This window comes from Lemur catta, chromosome 14 (assembly GCF_020740605.2).
Source record: "Lemur catta isolate mLemCat1 chromosome 14, mLemCat1.pri, whole genome shotgun sequence".
NCBI classification, from domain to species: Eukaryota; Metazoa; Chordata; class Mammalia; order Primates; family Lemuridae; genus Lemur; species Lemur catta.
In genome coordinates, this window is record NC_059141.1 from 45,486,826 (window position 1) to 45,509,218 (window position 22,393).

General features: G+C 34.8%; 1 protein-coding gene across 1 annotated transcript in view; it reads right to left on the reverse strand.

Annotated features, from left to right (window-relative positions):
- Positions 1-22,393, reverse strand: part of CTNNA3 (catenin alpha 3) — a 1,449,816-nt gene that overhangs the window by 462,326 nt on the left and 965,097 nt on the right. The window contains exon 11 of the mRNA XM_045568380.1: positions 12,917-13,073. Within this exon, the coding sequence (XP_045424336.1) occupies positions 12,917-13,073 (157 nt within the window). The remainder of the gene's footprint in view (positions 1-12,916; positions 13,074-22,393) is intronic.

Here is a 22,393-nt window from a genome sequence, read left to right on the forward strand (position 1 = left end):
ATCTCACATTTTATATGACTTGTTAGCACCTAATTAAGCACAAAAAAATTAAGTTCAGTGAATTACAAAATCAAATTTAAACGACATCAGATTTTACATTAGGAAATAAAGATCTTGGCATGCAAACCTTTAGCACTGTAGGAAACAGGCTTCACCATTTACATTGGTGAAAGGTGCAGAGTGATTATTCTGTGCAATTATGCAGCTAGTAGAAACCTTGATTTGGAAACAGTACTATACCAACAAAAAAAATTGCTTTGCATAGCTATGCTTAATTTTTACAGTCTGCCTAGAATAGTTGTGCTACATATTCATTCTGGCTTTCCTCTTAAAGCCTATGTTAGGTGGCTCTGAAATATAAACAGTAAATTCTGCCCTTGATCACTTTGGAGGTTACTGCTGTAGAAATCAAATGACAGTTTATTTAAGTAGAACATATTTAATTAAACAAATGTTTATTAAGCATCTGCAGTATACCATATACTGTGTAAAGCACTGCAATGAAGTATAACCAACAATCTGTTTGAATCCAAGATTATTGGTTGTTTCTCTTTCTTTGACTTCACTTTTTACTAATCCGATGTTTTGGGTGTCCCCCACTGCCCCTACATTTAAATTTTATTTTAGAATCTCACTAACTCCTGGAGGGAGAGGAGAGTCTCATTTTACCACCCTAACCGTATGCAAACTAGGTCAAAAAGATTTTTATTTTGCCTTATCATAATGACACAAAATTATCCAGCAGTATGTGCATAGACAACCAAACATTTATAGAGGAAGGGACTTAAGCTTTAGTTAATTATTTAATTTAACAGCTGAATAAGTAACAAATCAAAAACTAGGCTGAAGAGTTAGGTATATCTTTCTTTCTGATATAGAAAGGTTCCAGACTGAAAAACTTAGAATCATATTCTAAACATGACCTCCATATTTTGACATTAAGAAATGGAAACTAATCTGAGAGAAAAAAAAACATTTTTTTTTTTTTTTTTTTAATACAGAGTCTTGCTGTGTTGCCCACACTGCCTCAAACTCCTGGGGTCAAGCAATCCTCCTGCTTTAGCCTCCCTAGTAACTGGGACTACAGGGAAGAGCGGTTTTTTATAGAGGACAGTAGGCTGACTGGACTAGAAGGTAGCTAAAAGCAACATTATTATTTACTATCTTAGAGAATTTGAGCAACTGAGAAATTCTCTGTGACAAGTTATATTAAATGTGATAATACCAGCCAAATTCATTCTAGGTGAAACAATAAATGAGGAAATATCTATGGAACTCCTAGAAATCTTGGGATAAATGGTTCCACATACTAATAGTTGCATTTCTTAAGAAAAACAGATTTAAAAAGCCATGCACCAAAGCAAAAAACAAAATTCAACACACACACTATGAAACAGCTATTAAAACCATAAAAATATTGATGCAAGAAAATTACAAATCCATTTAGTGATAGTATAGATATATATCATGCTTTAATAAACTACTTTCAATTAATATAGCCATTAGACTTTTTTTGCTAAATGATAGAAGCTAATAAAATCATAATTGACTTACCATTTTAGATGTTATAATTTTTCCATAGTAGCTTTTTATACTTTGAATATAATGCCAGCTTAAAATCAAATTGTCAAAACAACTTACAGAATTTTTAATACTAGATTTTATGACCTAGTTTAAGAAGAAAGGGTCAAGTCACAAGGCTGAATTTCTCTGCCTCCATGAAATTTCCCATGCAGTTGTGTGAAGATTATTTATATGCAATTTATGTATGGAAACCTAAAGCACATAAATCATCATCAAGATGGTGAATACAAATGTGCTAGCAGATATGAAATGATGGCATGGTAATTTAATGTTGTTGTATCAAGTTATTTATATACACAAAAAAGCACTATTTTTCATTCTTCCCATGACCATTTTCTACATATAGTATTAGAACTGTACCCCAAACTAGATTTAATCTACATCTGAAAGTCCCTGAATTTGATTAAATTGAAAAGGTTATGGGGAGTTGTGTGTTACATGTCACTGAAATATTTTGAAATCAATGTATCAAAATTAAGTGCTATATTTTGGGTAGTGTCAAATACATCAATTTGGGGGGGTTAGAATTTTAATAGTCGTATTCTACAATTATCATGTGGCAGTGACTGCACTTGGATTATGAAAGCCTGAAATTTCAAAGCAGTTGATTCCCTACAAGAAAACTGGAAAGAGAAAAAACAGGCATTTGATAAATTATTTATAAATGAATATAGTGTTAACTTACTTGCAAATTCCTGCTAATTATACATTTAAAAAACTTATGGAAAATGAGAATGAAATTTATTAATATACATCCATAATTATTGTAGAGATGAATGAAAACTATCATAGTGAACATGGATTATGTTTTGCATCTTATTTGAATTGTCATGCAAGTCCTTATAATAAGCAACTAAATGACAATATATGAAACGATAATCACAAATTCAAGTAAGTAAAAAATGATTAGATTTCAAAGGCTGGCTGTCACACAATTACTTTGCAGACAGAAAGATAGCCTTGGTGTCTTTCCAAACATAACCTATTTTACCACACTGTAATTGCCACGTGAAGGCTTGTTTCCCCCTTTAGATTATTGAATCCCTTGTGAATAAGTCCAGTAGGCCTTAGTCATCATTTCATCTCTAGAGTGAATGATTGCTCAATAAGTATCTATTGACTGACACAATAAATGATTAACTTGTCAATACCAAGGTGTTCATAGGACGTTTGCTTCAAAGACACGCATTCCCTGTTACTTACTACCAATATTGCTAAAAATGGCAGCACAGAATATCATTTCAATCTTGTTGTTGTGATCCTGTGAGGAAACCTTTCAGCTTTAGCTTTGTGCTTTCATATACTCAAAGTGAGAATATTCTATTGCCTGAGGGAGATTCTAATTATTTTGATGTCATATATCTCCTAATTCAATAGAAGGAAAATGTCTGTCATGCAGATTTGCTTATCAGGAGGGCAAGAGCTTTCATCAAAATCCTTAGTAAAGGGAAAATTGTAAAAGTCTGGGAAAGGGTACACAGGGGACTTCAATTATACATGTAATAAAAAATATGAGAAAAGTTAAGATTAGTAAAGCTTCATGGAAAGATTTCATTGTCCATTATTCTGTATGCTCTAATCTTTTATGGAAGTTTAAAATATTTCAGAATAAAATTATTTTAAAATCTAATATCCTTTTTCTCATTGTCACCCACAAAACAAGAATGAAAAATGGCATAAAATCTCACAAAATATATTCCATGAGAGTCTGACCCTGAGTGATAAAGGTTTAGGTATTTTTCACCTTCACAAAGCCTTTTCTTAAACCATATTATTGAGATTCACTGTCAAGTACAAAAATACTGGATGATCACAATTCTTAGGTGAGTTTCAGGTGCTGATAAGGGTTGGACTGGGGTGATCTCTGTGTTACCCCAGGGACATAGTTGTCTACGTTACCCGCCTTTGCACACTGACAGTTACTTCTATTCACTATAACTTTTTTTGGACAAATGTTTAAAAAAAGTAGAGGTCATAATATAATAGAATAATCTGCCAATCTTAATAACTGTAGACACTATTGTAATCAGATCTATTCTGATATAATTTTTAAAGCATTGCTGATAAAATTATAGTACCGTATGTACTCCTCCTCCAGAGTTAAACACTCTTATGTATTTGGTATGTATGACATTTATGGTATCCTGTCCACATTGCTCTAAAACTTGCTCATCCGCTGAATAATGCTTTTAAAATATTTCCTCTTAACATGTGAAACTAGTTTATTTGTCTTAACTATGTTTGCTGCTATTTATTCATTCCCCTATTGACAGAAGAAATTCCATAATGATCATACTTGTACTAAGTCTCTTTTATGAATATATGTTTCTTCAATGTACCCATAGGATGACTTGTGGCAAAATAACCCAGGTACCACATATTGTTATTTTTCTCTTCACAGAGATTATAACAATTTACATTTCCGGAAGCAATCTATGAGAGTTCTTCTTTTAGTACATCTCATCTAATAATTGGCATTATCAGAATTTTTCCTTTTTAAATGTCTGATGGTTATGCACAATAGCTCCCAAGATACTTATTCAGTTATTTTAGGTTTAACAAAGGTGCTCCCTAAAGAGATTTATGTTCCTTACACTTGGTTTAAATTTTAACAATGGCATGCCAATGACGTTAGTAATAATGGTCATCTTTTACTGGGCCATTTAGTATGTCCGAGATACTATTCAAAGCATTTTAAATGTATCTTTTTAATTAATTCTTCCAATCATGCAAGAATGTGAGCTTTAAGAATGCAGGGATTTTTTTGTCTATTCTATTGACCGTTCTATCTCCAGTACTTAAAATAGTCCTGTTATCTAGTAGGTAATCACCAAATACTTGTTAAATAAATGAGTACATTAATTAATAAATGATACAATTATTAGCATTTAGAAAAAGGGCACTTAGAGACTCAAAGAGGTTAATTTATTTCCTGAAGATCATAGATCTCGTAGGATATGGCAGAATTGTCAGTCTTTAAGCATACTTAAATCCAAACAGACTTGACTTTTCTATGTTTCTCATAGCCTCTAGAGATAAAATCCACTATCTTCATGTCTAATCTGTAAGACTTACTTCAGTGGTGAAATTTTAGTAAAAATGGACGGCACTTTGTGAGAACATAATTCTTTTTATTTCTTTTAAAATTATTTTTCTCTTTAATTGACAAATAACAATTGTGTGTATTTATGGTATACTACATGATGTTTTGAAATTTGTATACACTGTGAAATGGCTAAATCAAATTAAGTAATGCATGCATTACCCCATATACTTACCATTCTTTTTAGTGAGAACATTTAAAATCTGTCAGCAATTTTGATGTATATATATATATATATATATATATATATATATATATATTGTTATTAACTATAGTCACCATGTTGTAAAATAGATCTCTTGAACCTATTCCTCCTGTTTAACTGAAATTTTGTACCCTTTGACCAACATCTCCCCAATCCCTCCACACACACACACCCTTCAGCCCTTGGTGACCACTGTCATACTCTCTGCTTCTATGAGTTTAGCTATTAGGAGAATACAATACTTAGCTAAATTTTTAAAATATACTTGTAAGTTTTTCACAACACAGGCTCTGGAGCCATTGTGTAAGCAAAGGTTTTTACTGGTTTGTGAAAATTCCCAGGATGCTTTCAAAGTTCCTAAATCTATACCAATACAAGCTTACAAGATCAGATACATGACTTTCTATTCTCAAATCTTGTATCTGCATCTAATTATCTGGATATAAGTAGCAGGAATAATGCTCCTTTCTGGGTCCAGGGAAAGACCTTTGAAGAATATGTAGGTAAGGACCATCTGCTCTCATCTACCTAAAAACCCTTCAGCTCTAGCTGAAATGTTTGGTCTCTCAAAATGCTCAGGAACATGTCTTGGACTCATTGGTAAGTGGGGGAGTCTTGTACGGCATGGAAAAATTTTCCTTATAATCCTTCATCTAATCTATAAAATATCTCACAAAATTCAACTTATTAAGGATTTTTATTCATCCAAATTATACTTATTAAATGTATGTGCTTAGAGTTGAGACAATGCCTAGAAGTAACTATTAATAAATACAAATGAAATTACAAAACTCACTTTGATTCTGTTTTTCATTCAAAGTTTTTGTCAATATATGGGGTTATTGCAAATCATGTGGTTTCTTAATAATATGTATATACTTACTGAGACAATTTTAAGCAAATCCCTTATGAAAAGTATAACTTTATCATTCAAAGCTTTTCTAGGTACATAATTGATGCATCTGACAAATTTAGGAACTATTATATGGTTATGCAAGTCTAAAATCAAAATCCTTAGTGCTATTTATCAGCAAGAGTATTAACGATTACTCAAGCTCTACCTTAAAGGTACAGTAAAAATGTTCAAATCTGACTGATTTGGACAAAGTAAGGACTTCTAATCATTGCTTTTCTAATGAGCTAATTCATAATATTCAAACAACAGTCTTCCAGTATACCTACTGTTCATTCAAATGTAAGCATCTTAAGTGAATTTGGCTGTTAGTACATGAAATGATGTGTGATAAATTCCAGTTCATATGCCCAAACTACTCTTCAGTCATAAAGTACAGGCAGTAATTCAAAACATAATTACCAACAGAGTAGTAACAGATTACCTTAGGGGAAGCCTATTCAATCATTTTTGAATACATGCTTTCTCTCTGTCTTTCATCATGACTTATGTAAAGCCATGTGTACAGTTTCTCTGAAGTCTCCACAGTGATTGCTGAACCATATACCATCACAAGAAAATATAATCACAGAGAACCTGGGGCCAGGGGAGACTTACAACCGCGACAATATTGTCTCTTGATTTTAGCCAGTGGCATGGAAGATTCTGGCTGCAAGTCATCACTGGGTCCTTTCCGATGAGGAAGAGCTTCTTTTCTTGGTGTGTAAATCTGGGCTATGCAGCCTGAGCTAGAATCCAATTATCAAGTTGACTTTTACCTTCCTATTGCAACATCTTGGATGTGTTAGTCATGTGCTTTAATTCATTTAAGGTAGAATGGAGAAAGTGAGGTAACATCTATGTTATATTGGATTTACTTTATTTTCACTCCTAAGAGCCACTAAAGCATTATTTAACACTACATCACATACCTCTATGAAGATAGCTTTCGGCATCATGGGTTAGTGTTCTAAAAACTGATGTAGTCTATGATGTTACTATTTAAATTTTTACACTGCATTCCTTTTCCTACAAAAGTTCAGAGCTCTATGTAATGCCTCCTGTTGATTTTTCTAGCCCAGTACTAATCTAGATGTACTCTATTCTCTTGTTTGTACTGATCAATTTTCTCTTCTTTAAACCCACCATGTACTTTCACATAATTGTCTCTCTTTTTAGGATGCTTTTCCATTCACTTTTAATCTCAATAAGAGGGAACAAATGTTAGACAGATCATTTTTGTAATGCTTGAGTCCTATAGGTGTGCCTGTCACCCAAACAGTACCTGTTAGCTTGGTTTATTTCCCTCCCCTCATCCCCTTCTCCCCTCTGGTTGCTTTCCACTGAGTTTTCCTGAGCACCTGTGTGCTCCTCAGTTAATTTCAATTTAATAGTGAATACGTGTGGTGTTTGTTTTCCATTCTTGCAATACTTCACTTAGGAGAATGGTCTCCAGTTCCATCCAGATTTTTGCAAAACATATTAATTCATCTTTTATGGCTGAGTAGTACTCCATAGTGTACATATACCACATTTCATTAATCCACTCATGAATTGATGGGTACTTGGGTTGATTCCATATCTTTGTAATTGTGAATTGTGCTGCAATAAGCATTTGAGTACAGGTGTCTTTATGATAAACTAACTTATTTTCCTCTGGGTAAATGCCCCATACTGAGATTGCTGAATCAAATGGTAGTTCTATTTTCAGTTCTTTGAGGAATCTCCATATTGTTTTCCATAGAGATTGTATTAATTTGCAGCCCCACCCACAGTGTATAAGTGTCCCTTTCTTTCTGCATCTATGTCAGCATCTAGTGTTTTTGAACTTTTTAATAAAAGCCATTCTAACTGGGGTAAAGGGATATCTCATTGTGGTTTTAGTTTGCATACCCATGATGATTAGTGACCTTGAGCATTTTTTCATGTGTTTATGGGCCATTTGTCTTTCTTCTTTTGAGAAGCATCTGTTCATGTCTTTTATTCACTTTTTAATAGGTTTTTTTTTTCTTGCTGATTTGCTTGTGTTCTTTGCAAATTTTGGTTATTAGCCCTTTATCAGATGTGTAGCTTGCAAATATTTTCTCCAACTCTGTAGGCTATTTGCTCTATTGACTGTTTCCTTGGCTGTGCAGACACTTTTTAGTTTAATTGAATCCTGTTTATTAATTTTTGTTGTTGTCATGGTGGCCATCAGGGTCATTTTCATAAATTCTTTGCCTAGGACAATATCTAGAGGAGTTTTTCCTACATTTTTCTTCTAGAATTCTTATGGTTTCATGCCTTACATGTAGGTCTTTTATCCATCGTGTATTAAATTTTGTGAGTGGTGAGAGGTGGGGTCTTGTTTCATTCTTTTGCATGTGGCTATCCAATTTTCCCAGCACCATTTATTGAATAGGGCTTCTTTTTCCCCATGTACATTATTACCTGCTATCTCAAAGATCAGTTGGTTGCAGACAGATGGCTTTATGTCTGGGTTCTCTGCTCTGTTCCATTGTTCTATGTCTCTATTTTTGTATCAGTACCATGCTGTTTTCATTACTATAGCCTTGTGTAGTATGTTTGATATCTGGTAATGTGATGACTCCAGCTTTATTCTTTTTGCTTAAGATTGCCTTGGTATTAGGGCACTTTTCTGCTTACAAATGAAGCATAGAATTATTTTTTCTATATCTGAAGTATGACTTCAGTAACTTGATTGGGATTGCACTGAATTTGTAAATCATTTTGGGTAGTGTAGACATTTTAACAATGTTTATTCTACCAATCCATGAGCATGATATGTTTTTCCAATTGTTTGTATCCTCTATGATTTCTTTCCTCAGAGTTTTGTAGTTCTCCTTATAGAGATCTTTCATCTCCTTGATAAAGTATATTCCTTGGTATTTTATTTTCTTTGTAGCTATTGTGAATGTTATAGAGTCTTTGATTAGACTCTTGGCTTTACTGTTATGAGTATATAGAAATACTACTGATTTGTGTACATTTATTGTGTATCTTGAGACTTTGCTGAATTTATTTATAATTCCAGGAGACTCTTGGTGAAATCTTTGGGTTTTTCTAGACACAAGATCATATCATCAGCAAAGAGCAATAGTTTGACCTCTTCTTTCCTGATTTGGATACACTTAATATTCTTCTATTGCCTGATTGCCCTGGCTAGGACTTCCAGCACTATGTTGAATAGAAATGAGTAACAGTGGGCATTCTTGTCGTGGTCCAGCTCTTAGTGGGGATGCTTTCAGCTTTTCCCCATTCAGTATGATGTTGGCTGTGGGTTTGTCATATATGGCTTTTATAATTCTGAGGTATGTTTCTTTCTTTCTTTCACGTCTTCATAGTGGTAAATATTGTTCTTTCACTTTTAGCTTGAGAAGTCCTTTAAGCATTTCTTATAAGCCCAGTCTAGTGGCAATGATTTTGCTTGTCTAGGAAAGACTATTTATTTATTTTAATTTGTTGTTCTCTATGTATAGCAGGAAACAAAAAATCCCAAATATGACTTCTGAAACTAAATATTTTCACTTCTATATAATGATAAATTTACTTATAAAAAAACAATTTTAAAATTATCAACGATAGTTTTATATTTATTATAACTGTTATAGATAAACAGAAGACATTTGGTATTAGAGATACCCTTATTTCAAGAGCCTCTAGTCAATAATGGATCATTGAATGACTTCAAAATATTATTATAAGCAATTATTTTACAACATATGATCTCTACCTGTGCTAATGACAATAACATAATAAAGTCTAACAATCCTTTCCCACTGATTTTAGATTTTGATTTTAATTTTTACTTTAATGTGGAGTATCCATAAGTTTTCACAACTAATTTAAGAGGAAATAGAAATCTTTTCAGAACCTCTATATTTGTATAAAAAATTAAAAAACTGATTATTGACTACTGAAAGAAAATTCATGAAAAAGGTGAAATGTTTACAAAAATTTTGAAAGCATAATTTTCTTTAGGTAACTCATAATTCAGATACCCTGAGAACTAACTTGTTAGGTGATTTACCTGACAACCAGATGAACCAAAAGTCTCTGAACACAAACAACAATACGCCACTTTAAAAGATCATTTTTAAATGTACCAGATAAGTCATTTACTGCTGAACACACTTGCAACTTTTTCTAAGAATATCTGCCCTGCATACAAGCTGCCAGGATTGTCACAGCTTCCATCACAGCTATTTGAACCACCATTAGCCATCTGACAAAAAGGTAACCAATTTATTGGTTGGTCTGATTTTCAACTTGTACCCTGGTATTAAAAAGATGTATAAGACCAGCTAGATTCTTTCTTATTTATTTGACTGGCAAATTCTGAGAAAAGATGCCATCATCTGTGGGAACAGATGATGGAAAGTTATGATGTTACAAGAAGAACCACTAAATCCCATGCTAAACTAATACAAGGTAAGTTTACGAAGGAACAAAAACTTGAGAGAGCAGGTGAAGCTACTCCATGTTTTAGGCAAACACATTTCATTGTCTGTTCAATAGCCATTTTCCCTTCTTTTTTGCTAAAAGTCTCTGATTTTGTGTTGTAACTCACTAGTCAAACAGGTTGAATTATGACTGGTCTAAGCCTAGTGCTCTGCTAGGACCCGTTTATATTATACCAGCTCACAAGAGCTGATTCTATGCACTTCTTAACAACTCAGAGTTCAGTGACTTCACATTGTAGATTGAAACCTGTCAAGGTAGGAGTATTTATGCCATAGAAATCAACAGGTACTACAAATTAGGATCACTCTGGCACACAGCCAGTTGTTAATCATTTATCAGAACTTTCTAAAGTCATCATGGAAATTTCATGTCCTTTTGCCATTTATTGGCTCAGTAAAAGATAAGAGACCAAGTTCTGACCTATGATGAGTAAGAGAAACTCTGATGGAAGGCATTTGGGAAAGATTTCCTCCTCGATAAGTAAAAACTGCAAGCAAACTTCGCTTTATTTTTTAGGTGATACTGTGTAATTCTTTGAGATGCAATGCTTTAAGATGGAACCACAAAGGTCAACAGGATGCAGAGATGCCTACACAGATCATAGATAACCTTGAACCACTACCAATGAGGGCATCCAGAGCTCACGAAAGTAGAAGCAGTACATCCTGGATATAGGAAATAATGGTATGCATTTTATTGGCAGAAGTAGAGAATTTAAAAACAATAATTAAACACATTAACTCTCAGTCTCCTTTTTATTATCCTTGTATACTAATAATTCTAAATAATGTTAGTGATAAGATACCCCTCTGCTACCCAGGTCCTCTGGTATGCTAGGGCTAGTAAGCCTAGAACCAATTACGTCAAACATCTAGGTACTGGAGATAATTAAAAGATTTTTTATTTAAGCAACTTCTATATTAGTTTTTTTTATTACTTGCAACTGCTAAAGTTGTCCATTTAAAAAAAAAAAGTAGACCCAGAAGGTCAGGTTAATCCAATACTGAAAAGAAAGCCATGAACTCCTGCTTTGAGGACTCAGGAGGCACCTGGATCCCAGGGCTCCCAAAGCTCTACTCATGCAAGGCTTGGCCAGTTATGGTTCCCCTTCTTGTCTGTCCAGAGGATTCCTCCTATATGCTGCCAGTGTTACTATATTAAACAGCCTTTATATTGATTAGTGTGAATAATTTCTTTGGCTGTGTAACCAAAACCAACTACAAAACAGAATCTAGCCTTTAACAATTAAATTACAAGAGACTGCTCCAATATAAGATATTGATTGAATTCACGTTGCAAAATCTATATTAAGGATATGCCAAATAGATAAAAATATGCTTCACATAGCATTTTTATAATTAAATTTAAAATTTATCTAAATGCTAACCAAAGGAGAACAGATAAATTAATGAGTTTTTGAAGAATATACAATGATGTAAAAATATGCAGCCAAATGTTATGTGTAAAAAGGCAAATAATTATGTTTGTGTGTGTATATATGGCATGACACAAATATTTGAAAATATAAATATATATATAGAACAATGCTAAATAGAAAAAAATCAGATATCAGCTGTTATTATTCCTTAATAGTGAAATCAAGGGCTATTAATATTTTTTCTCACACATTTTCAAAGTTTTCAACTCTATAAAAATAAAATAATTTAAAAATAATTAATTAGCATACATTTTCTTTTCATATATTAGTATACCATGAAAACATACTAGGTTTCAGGAATTATTTTTTAGGGTGGGACTATATATATATATGCATATATATGTATATATATGTATATGTATATATGAAAGAAATAAATTCAATAGGTTAAGCTGAATTATATCAGAAACATTTTAACAAATGGTTTTAAATATTCATGATAATTTGCATTTTATAAAAAAAGAATATCCCATTCCAAGAAAAGCTCTCACAACATAAAAAGAAAGGAAAAAATATGTAATTCATCTTAGGAAAGGCTTACTTTTTAAGAGAATAAAAAAGACTAAAAAGTATTTAATTGTTTGCTGTTACAACAGGATAATTAAAACCCGAGTTATGCTTCTGAGGATAGGGCTTTATGAGGGTATTCGCACAATCCTATGGGATGCCATTCAAATCTGCGATGAGAGAATAATCTGGGCTTCACGTGGAATCTGAAGCCTGTCTGAGACTGAGGTATGTTTATACTTATTTTTTTGCTTCCTTGGATTAGCACTATCAAATGCATATACTATTAGTTGAATTATCATAGTGTATCTGAAATCAATTAAATTCCCCATTAATATTTGTTCCCAAGTGGAGAAAATTTTGGTTGGAAAAGAAGTGCAGGGAAATCAATAGATATAAGTTTATCAGAAGAGGGAAAATGTTTATTTACTTGAAAAGTCAGGAAAAGGCTGAGACTTTCAGCTACTATTTTCTATTATGCTTTGCCCATGAATAGGTGTTCCTTTTATCGACACAATAAATTGCTGAATTGTGAAGATTATAAAGCATGAGGCTCATAATCCCAGAGTAGACCACTGATGTTACTATATGACAACACTTTGCTTCCAGAAAGCCCACCAATAAAAGGTTCCTTATATTATATCAAATGAATTATATTCAGTATTACCCTATTTCAGAAAATTGACAAGAGCAAATATACAAATTAAAAGATAAAAAACATACCAGATACAGCAAGGAAGTCATCAATGCTTGTAATGTCATCTACTGCTTCGGTGAGGACATGTATATGATTCTCCCATGTGCGCTTGTACATTTCCATGGTGTTTTTGACCACTTGACTTTTGGGTCTTGCAGCCAAAGCAAGTGCAGCATTAATAATCTGTAAAGATGTAGAATGTTTACATAGGGATTTCTTTGGGAACAGTTACCATTGTGCAGATGACAGATATTTTTTTTTTCTTTTGAAGACTGAACACATTCATCCTTAATAGGGAAAATGGTAAAATGCCTCAATGTGTAACTTCCTCTTTGCTTCAGTAATAATTTAGCTTTATTTTTGACAATAATTAATTTTAAAACTATTTATTGTCACCACACTAAAGACTGTAGGAAATACGAACATAATTGGTGTCTGCCTTTAAGGAGTTTGTGTATTACTCAATGTGAAGGAAAAAAGGTAGAACTATAACTTAATTCCATATGCAATAAATGGTACAACACCAAATAATGGTCAATAGGATTTAGACAGCAGAGAGATTACCTTCAGCAGAAGTGCCAAGGAAAGGCTTCAGGAAAGAGTGATATTTTAAGAGGGCATTTGGATTCACATTGCATAATTAGGTAGTGAATGCCTACTATATGCAAATCATTGGAATAAAAGCTTTGACTTCTTTGAGGGCTTATAGAATGTCACCAGTAGATATTAATTAATTTATTCATTCAATACTTTAAATATAAACCTACTGTCTTTTATGTATCAATCACTGTTATATTTAAGGGATATGGCAATGAGGAAGATACAAGCAAAAATCACTGCCTTTGTGGAGGATGCCAGTCAAGGGTGGCAAGCGAATAGCAAATTAAAAAAGTAAAATATATAGTCTGTTAGATGGTTGTGAGAACTTAGGAGAAAAAATAGAACAGAAAAGAAGGATAAGGAATGGAGTGGTGGAAGGGTAGGAAGTTTGAAATTTTAGGAAGGCCTTGCACTAAAGCAGACATTTGAGTAGAATCACTGATGGGAATGAATTTTGGGACAAAGCAGTGGCAAGATTAAGAGAAGACAAGACAGGGGAAATGCTGTGGGAAGGGTAAGCAGCCCCATATAGAGTCCTATCAGTCCTGCACTATACAAAAGGGATGAGCAGGAATGCTTGACCATCCTGCTCAGAACTGTTGCCTTATTTGGAAGCCATGGGAGAGCTATGTTGCCTTCTGGACAATTTTCTCAGAACTACACTTTAGAAAAATCAATTTCACAGCCAAACATAAGATGCTACCACAAGAGGTTATAGGAGTGAGAAAGAACCTGAACTCCAGTGCAGGAGGTAATGAAAAGGACATGACAGGACTTTCAACTAATTAAAGGAGGATGAGGTTAGGTCAAAGATTATTGCCAGGAATACCAGGTAGTCACTAAGAAATCTTTGGAAAACACTATTTAATGACATGGAAATACATCTACAACAATGCGATAATAGTAGAGTATAAGACATTAAGCTTTATTGGATGCCATTTCTACATCTAAAAATGTACAGACATGCTAGAAACATGCTAGAAATAAAGGTAGGGCAAATTCACACAACAATTAATGGTTCTCTCTGGGTGGTGGAATTTCTAGTGCTTTTTCCTTTTTTGTGAAATTTTCAGACTTTTTATGAGAAGATGTTTTAGTTGTATACTCAGAATGAAATTATTCTTCATAATTCTTCAAAAAAAGATGATTACTAAAGTTTTTTTTTCCATAAGTAATAGGGAGAATGGTTACAGTATTGTTAAAAAAGGGCAGGTTGGAGAGTTCGAAATCAGTCAGGGTGGCAGAGGCAGACGTGTGCTGTTGTTTTGGAGGATAGTGCTGATGAGGGGTATTAGATGTCAACTTTCCTATTATAGAAGTTGACTTTGAAGTGATTCTTCTTTCTCCATACTAATTACAAAGTTTGCCATCAGAGATGTGGAATGGGAGCTCATTTTTTTTAAAGTTTTTATTCCCATAGTCTTCATTTGTTTGTACATTGAAGCAAATTGTTTTTATTTTTTTACTTTTTTTTTAATTTCAGCATATTACAGGGGTACAAATGTTTTGGTTACATATATGGCCTTTGCCCCACCTGAGTCAGAGCTTTAAGGTGTCCATCCCCCAGATGGGGTGCACCACACCCATTAGGTGTGAATATACCCATCTCCTATTCCCCCTTGCCCCACCTGCCTGACATCCGATGTATGTTACTACTATATGTGCACATAAGTGTTGATCAGTTAATACCAATTTGATGGTAAGTATATGTGGTGCTTGTTTTTCCATTCTTGTGATACTTCACTTAGTAGAATGGGCTCCAGCTCTATCCAGGATAATACCAGAGGTGCTAAATCACCATTGTTTTTTGTGGCTGAGTGGAACCCCTTGGTATACATAGACCACATCTTATTAATTCACTCACTCACTCATCAATCCACTCACCCAAGTACTGACGGGCACTTGTGTTGTTTCCACATCTTTGCAATTGTGAATTGTGCTGCTATAAACATTCTAATGTAGATGTTAATGTGTAGCATCAATGTTATCAGACTATGCACAGGACACTAGTGACATCACAATGAAAAGTTGTCATTACAGTTTCTGGTCTAAGACACCCCGAAGTCTGGGAGATGAATCAGCCAAAATTCAGACAATTGCAACATATCAATGGTTCCTGGACTTTAGTCTGTATCAGAATCACCTGGAATGCTTAATAAACCCCAGATTCCTGAGCCACATCTCTAGAGTTGCTGATTTAGTTGATTTGGGGAGGGGCCTGAGAATTTGCATTTCTAAGAAGTTCCTACATGATATTGATGCTACTTGTCTGGGGACCTCAGTCAGAATCACTGCAAGGTATTAATATAATGATAAGTTCCATCATGTGTGGGCTATCATAAGAGTAAGCAAAAGATGCTTTATAACACATGGGAGAGGTACTTAGCTTCATGAGGAAAGATGTCTCAAAAGACTAAAATATGAAAAATAAGGAGAAATTTGTATAAACAGTGATTATATCCTTTTAGAAAGAGACGATAACATGTGCAAAGACCTAGCAGTGAGATAGAGCCTAACTTCACCTCCTGGGGAATGTTTGGAGGAGATCAAGCACTTTCAGGATGGTATGGCTGTAGGTTCCTGAGGAAAGGTCAGCAGAGAAGGGATAGTGATAGAGTTGGAAGAAAGAATACAATGGAAAGTGGGAGGAAAGAATACAGGAGGAAAAGATCAAGTGGAGATAAAGATAAGAGAAAGAATTTTCAAAGAAGGTGGAAAAGTCAGGTATTAAAGGGCCAGAAGATGAAAATCTTTTTAAAAGGTCAAGTGCCATAAGAGAGTCAAGAATAATGAGGACTAAAAAAAGGCTTTTGAATTTGGAAAACAGAAGTCATGTGCATAAAAAATGTTGGACACGGGATTCAGATTTCACCAAAACATAATGACAACAATAAAAAGAAGCTTTTCTACTCTAATCTAAAGGCTGTGCCTTAAATGACTTTCTTTCAACAAATTATTGGAGGTAGAGGAGGGGAGAAATTGGTTGGAAATATTATGTTGATATTCTCTTCTTTTATTTCTTTTTAATAAAAGAGGAACACATTAAATTTTAAGAAAACACAGAGTAACTTTAGAAATAACTACTGTGCAGTATTCTTTGACTTCAGTTTTAGAGTTTTATTAACCTATTAACTTACAATGTACCTTTGTGTACACTGCGAAGGCTCTGGTCTCTGGTGTTTCATTGTTCCTGCAATTGGACAACTGCGTACACATGTGGTTGGGCTGAAATTACGCCTGCACAGCAACACATACTTTTAAAGCACTGCTGCAGAACCTTCAGTGGGGATATGGAGTCATGGATATAAGACAGGCTATATTTTGTGAGAACATTTTCAGCTCTGCCACTGATCCAGTTTATCTGATTCAACACTACACACTATGAGAAAGCTTTACCCTACTTGACTCTCCTGATATTTAGCTTAACTCTAAAAGCAGATTCAGTTCAGAAGAATTCTTCCAACCCACTATAAGGCAGAAGAAATCATCATGCCCATGTCAGACGCCTAGCATTTTAGCTATATATATATATATATGACTATTCTTAAATCTTCATGCATAACTAAGGAATTTGAAATGAGTTATGTTATTTTCTGAGGCATTTTATTTTTTTAAGGATTATGGTAGAGATGTGTACATGTCAGAATCCCCCTTGATCTTGACAATCACCTTTGAAAGAATATCTTTAAGTTTGGGCTTTATTATATCTTAACTGGATTATTTTAATAGCCTTTTAAATACTTTCCTATTTCCAGTCACTATTTGCTCCAAGCCATTGTCCTTACTCCAAACACATTTTCTTTCTCAAATGCAGAAGTGATCATGTCCCCTACTTGCTGATTACCTTTGATAACTTCCTAGTTGACTAAAAACAAAATCCAAATTCCTTTTCACTAAATTCACAGTCTAAAAACATCCACAGGCTGGCCCTCCCCTACAGTTCACTCTGCTGTAATAATCCCCCTCATTTCAGCCTTTGTTCCAGCCAGTTTTCAGTCCACTTCCTGATCATATCACACATCTTCATACCTCTGTGACTGTACTCTTACCACTGAGTCTGCTTTAGCCCTTGCTTTATTCCTTTCCCTTCTCTACCTTTTTGGCACCAGGGACCGGTTTCATGGAAGACAATTTTTCCACAGACAGGGAGGGGGGCAGCGGGGGGCCAGGCAGGTGTAGCTCAGGCAGTAATGCGAGCAATGGGGATGGAGAGCTGCTGTCAATACACTGTTTCACTGCTCACCTCCTGCTGTGCGGCCGGTTTCCTAAGTGTCATGGAAGACAATTTTTCCATGGGGGCTGGGGGGAGGAGGTGGGGCACTGGTGCTCTGTGGCCTAGTCCCTAACAGGCCACAGACCGGTAGCGGGGATTGGGGACTGCGGAAAGTGTATCCCATCTCAGCAAACATTTCTTTCTAACAAACCAATGGAAACATCACCACATACTATTGTTAGGTTGGAAGGAAGACAAACAGGCAGCAAGGAAGTGGCTAAGGGCGGACAGCAGGAACCGAGTTGTAGCTAGGGACCAAATTGTGGCTAGGAACTGCTCCCTGGTGGGGACATACACAGTAAGGAGCTCCTAGTGACCTTTGACAGACCTGGGGCTCATTACCATCTACTTAGCATAATGGGTGGAGTTTTCATGAAGGATTCTGGGGAAGACTCATGCACAGAAAGGGAAACTGTTACATAACCAGCCTGTAATGTAACCTATTAAGTAATCTGTTATACAAACCCAACCTGTCAATCACCCCAAAGGTGGGAAACAGCAAGCAATCCTGCCAGGAGAAAGGCGGTACAAACTAGTGAGCATAAAAGACAGGGTGTGCTCAGACTTCCGCATCTTTTTCTACTGTGGAGAGTGACCCGTTCTTCTCTCTGGAATGTATTTTCACCTTGTGTCATTTTGTGTAGCTTCCTTCTTCACTTTCACTTCATATAGTTTCTTTCTTTTTCCTGTAATAAACTGTGTGGAATTGCGGTGCATCTGTGACCACTCCATCATCGGTTCCACTCGGTACCAGTCCTCACTCTTGACACCGGGAGCCCAGGAACCAAGGAAACAGTCAGACAAACCTAACACTATGAAGCCTATCCCATGCCCTATACCCAACAAACTGAATTGTCTTCTCTTTTGTGTTTTAAAAGTACTTTGTACATATAATTAGACAGTAGGTATTCTATTGCATGGGTGTTCATACATATGTCTGCTCCTAGGTGGTAAGTTTCTTCACAGGGACTATGTCTTCTTCATCTTTGCTTCTTGGTATACTAAATATGTTAATGTTAGTAACCACTATATTCTTAAACTCTCCCCAACAGAAACTATTCTACTTACAGCCCACACTGAGGGGATAGCCACAGGGAGCCAGGTGGGGTATCATTTTCCTCCTCTTCAACACTATTTCGGTCATAGGCAGGTACCCAATTCAAGAACAGTCAACATGTAGGCTGGCTAGCCATTGTTCTTGAGGTTTGATGAAAAAGGTTGGGCTGTTTTAATCTATCTTGAAATTCTGAACTAGAATTTATGAAGAAATCATTAGCTAGTGATGGAGGCTAAAGCTTCAAATATGAATAGAGAGAAGCCATCTAGTAAAGTCAGAACCAGAGGGGGTGGATGGAGTTGAGGCCACAAGGGAATTGGAGCAAGCCAAAGTTGTAAGGAACAAGAAACTGAGTAGACTAGAGCTACATGGTTATTAAGGACAAAATGTCAACCCAACTTAGATTTTATACTCTTAACTGCCAAGCCATACTATCTTCTATAGCAATACTGCAAAAATTTATGGTATATGATCATTACCATATACCATATGGTATATGATCATTAAAACCAAAGAGCCCTCACTGAAGGAAACATTACAATGCCTGGCGTGAAGTAAAACAAGTGTTTTTTTTGTGTTAAAATATACATATTTTACTATTTTAACCATTTAGAAGTATAAAATTCAGTGGCATTTAGTACATTCACATTCTGTGCAACCGTTATCACTAATCCATTTCCAGAACATTTTATCATCTAAAACTGAAATTGTACCCCTTAACGAGTAACTTCCTATTCCCCCTTCCCTAGTACTTAGTAACCTCTATTATTACACTTTCTGTCTCTTTGATTTTGACTATTTTGTGTTCCTCCTATAAACGGAATTATGCAGTATTTGTTCTTCTGTATCAGGCTTATTTTAGGGTTCATTCATGTTGCAGCATGCATCAGACTTTCATTACTTTTTAAAGCAGAATAATATTCCACTGTATGTTTATACCACATTTTGCTTATCTATCCATCACTTAATGGACATTTGGGCTATTTCCATCTTTTGGCTAATGTGAATAATGCTGTTATGACCATTGTTGTACAATTATCTGTTGGAGTCCTGGCTTTCAGTTATTTTAGATATAGCCAGAAGTGGAATAGCTGGATTATACAATAATTTTATATTTAATTTTTGTGGAATTGCCACACTGTTTTTCACAGGGGCTGCACCGTTTTATATTCCTAACTACACTGCACAAGTGTTCCTTTTTCTTCACATCCTGTTCTTTTTTCCTTTCCTTTCTTTCTCCTTTTCTTTCTTTCTTCCTTCCCTCCTTCCTTTTTCCCTTTCCCTTTCTTCTCCTTCTTTCTTCTAATAACCATACTGATGGTGTGAAGTGGCATCTTATTGCTGTTCTGACTTGCATTTCCCTAATGATTAGTGATGTTGAACACCTTTTTATGTGCTATTGACTATTTATTTATCTTCTTCAGAGAATTGCCTACTTAAGTTTTTGCCCATTTTTTAATTGCACTGTTTGTTTTCTATTGTTGAATTTTTGGAGTTCTTTAGTAAATACTTTCTCCCTTTCTTTGGATTACCTTTTCACTCTCTTAATGTCCTCTGATGTACAAAAAATTTTAATTTGATGAAGTCATATTGTTTTTTATTTCCTACGCTTTTGGTGTTACATGAAAGAAGTCACTGCTAAATCTAATGCCATGTAGTGTTTCTCTATGTTGTTTTCTAAGAGTTTTATATTTTTAGCTGCTATGTTTAAGCCTTTCATCCATTTTGAGTTAATTTTTGTACATGGTACAAGGTAAGGGGCCAACGTCATTCTTTTGCATGTATATATCTAATTTTCCCAGTAATGTTTGTTGAAAAGATTATCCTTTACCCATAGAATAGTCCAGGCAGCCTTGTAAAAATTGCTTGGTCATATATGCAAGGATTTATTTCTGGGATATCTATCCTATTCTACTGATTTGCATATCTGCCCTTATGCCAGTAGCTCAAAGATTTGATCAGTACAATTTGTAATAGTAAGTTTTGAAATTAGGAAGTGTAAGTCATCCAACTTCATTTGTATTTTTCAAGATTATTTTGGCTATTCAAGGTCCCTTGATATTCCATATGAAGTTTAGGATGTGTTTTTCCCATATCTGCAAAATACAATGTTGGCATTTTGATAGGGGTTACACTGAATTGGTAGATTGCTTTGAGTAGTACTATGTTAATAATATTAAATTTTCTAACCCATGAAAATAGAATTTCTTTCCATTTTTTATGCCTTCTTTAATTTCTTTCAGCAATGTTTCATAGTTTTCAGTGTAAAAGTTCTCAACTTCTTTAATTTTTTTCTAACCATTGTATTCTTTATGACGTTATTGTAAATGAAATTACTTTCTCAATTCCCCTTACAAATTGCTTGTTGTTAGGGCATAGAAACACAACTGATTTTTGCGTGTTGGCTTTGTATACTGCTGAATTCATTTATTAGCTCTAAGATTTTTTTGTGTGTGTGATCTTTAGGATTTTCTAAATATAAGATTAGCTCAGCCATGAACAATGATGATTTTACTTCTTCATTTCCAATTTGGATACCTACAAAAAGTGTTTTTTTTTTTTTTTGAGTTGTATTTTGTCAAGCAAGAAAGAAGGACAAAGGAGATGACTGAGACTATAAGAGTAGTACATTGAACCCCATGACTTCCTGAAAGCTCTTGTCAGCCACTTCCTCTTTGAATCTGGCTTCTGCTGTTCAAATTACATTCTCTGCCTATGCTCACTGTTAAAGGCTGTGTTTGATCCCCATTTCTCCTTCCTCATAGAGCCCTGCCCAAACCAGCTCCTGTTAAGACACTTGGCACTGGGTTGTGTGGCAGTGCCAGCAAATGCCAGCTTAGATTCACCAGATCCCATTCTATCTTCTTGAGGCTTCCCACCATTTCTATTGGTACATGTGACCAGGGCCTCAGTATGCCTTAGGTTAAGCCCCCTCATATTTTTATATTAAATCAGATTATTTTTATTACTTCCTGTACTCATTTGCCTCAGGAAACTCTCAAACCTCTAAACTAGGTTCAGAATATTCAGGATTTTCAGATTGTCTCAAGGTTTTCTTTGTTTCCTTCCAGGAATCAGAAGCTTGTATATCAGGGCCTCTCACTTGTACATACCCTTTTCTAAGCCCCAACAGAGGCCCTACAAATGTGTTCACATGGTCATTTGTTCTAGTAAAACATTCCACGTATATTGGTATCCAGCTAAGGGGAAATTGAATTGAGGGTACATTCAGCTTGGGTTTAGTAGGTAATTTTAGGTGGTTTATGGTCACCTCCCTGTATGCCTTTCACTTCTCTCATACTTGTGGTATTGACATAGTATTATAATGGAACCTTTCTCTTTCCTAATTATATGTGCTCTCCTTCCTCAAACACCCCCAAACAAACTATGCTAAAACAAAGATCAAACTACCTTCCTACTTTCTCTATAGAAAGTGATAGCACAAAAATAGTTGTTTTAGAGGTGATTAATAGTGTGCAGGGGAAAAAGGAAGAAAAACAGAAAGAAAGAAAGAATAAAAACCAAAAAGTAATAAAAAGAAAAGAAAAAAGAAGTTTCATGGGAGTGTGTCCA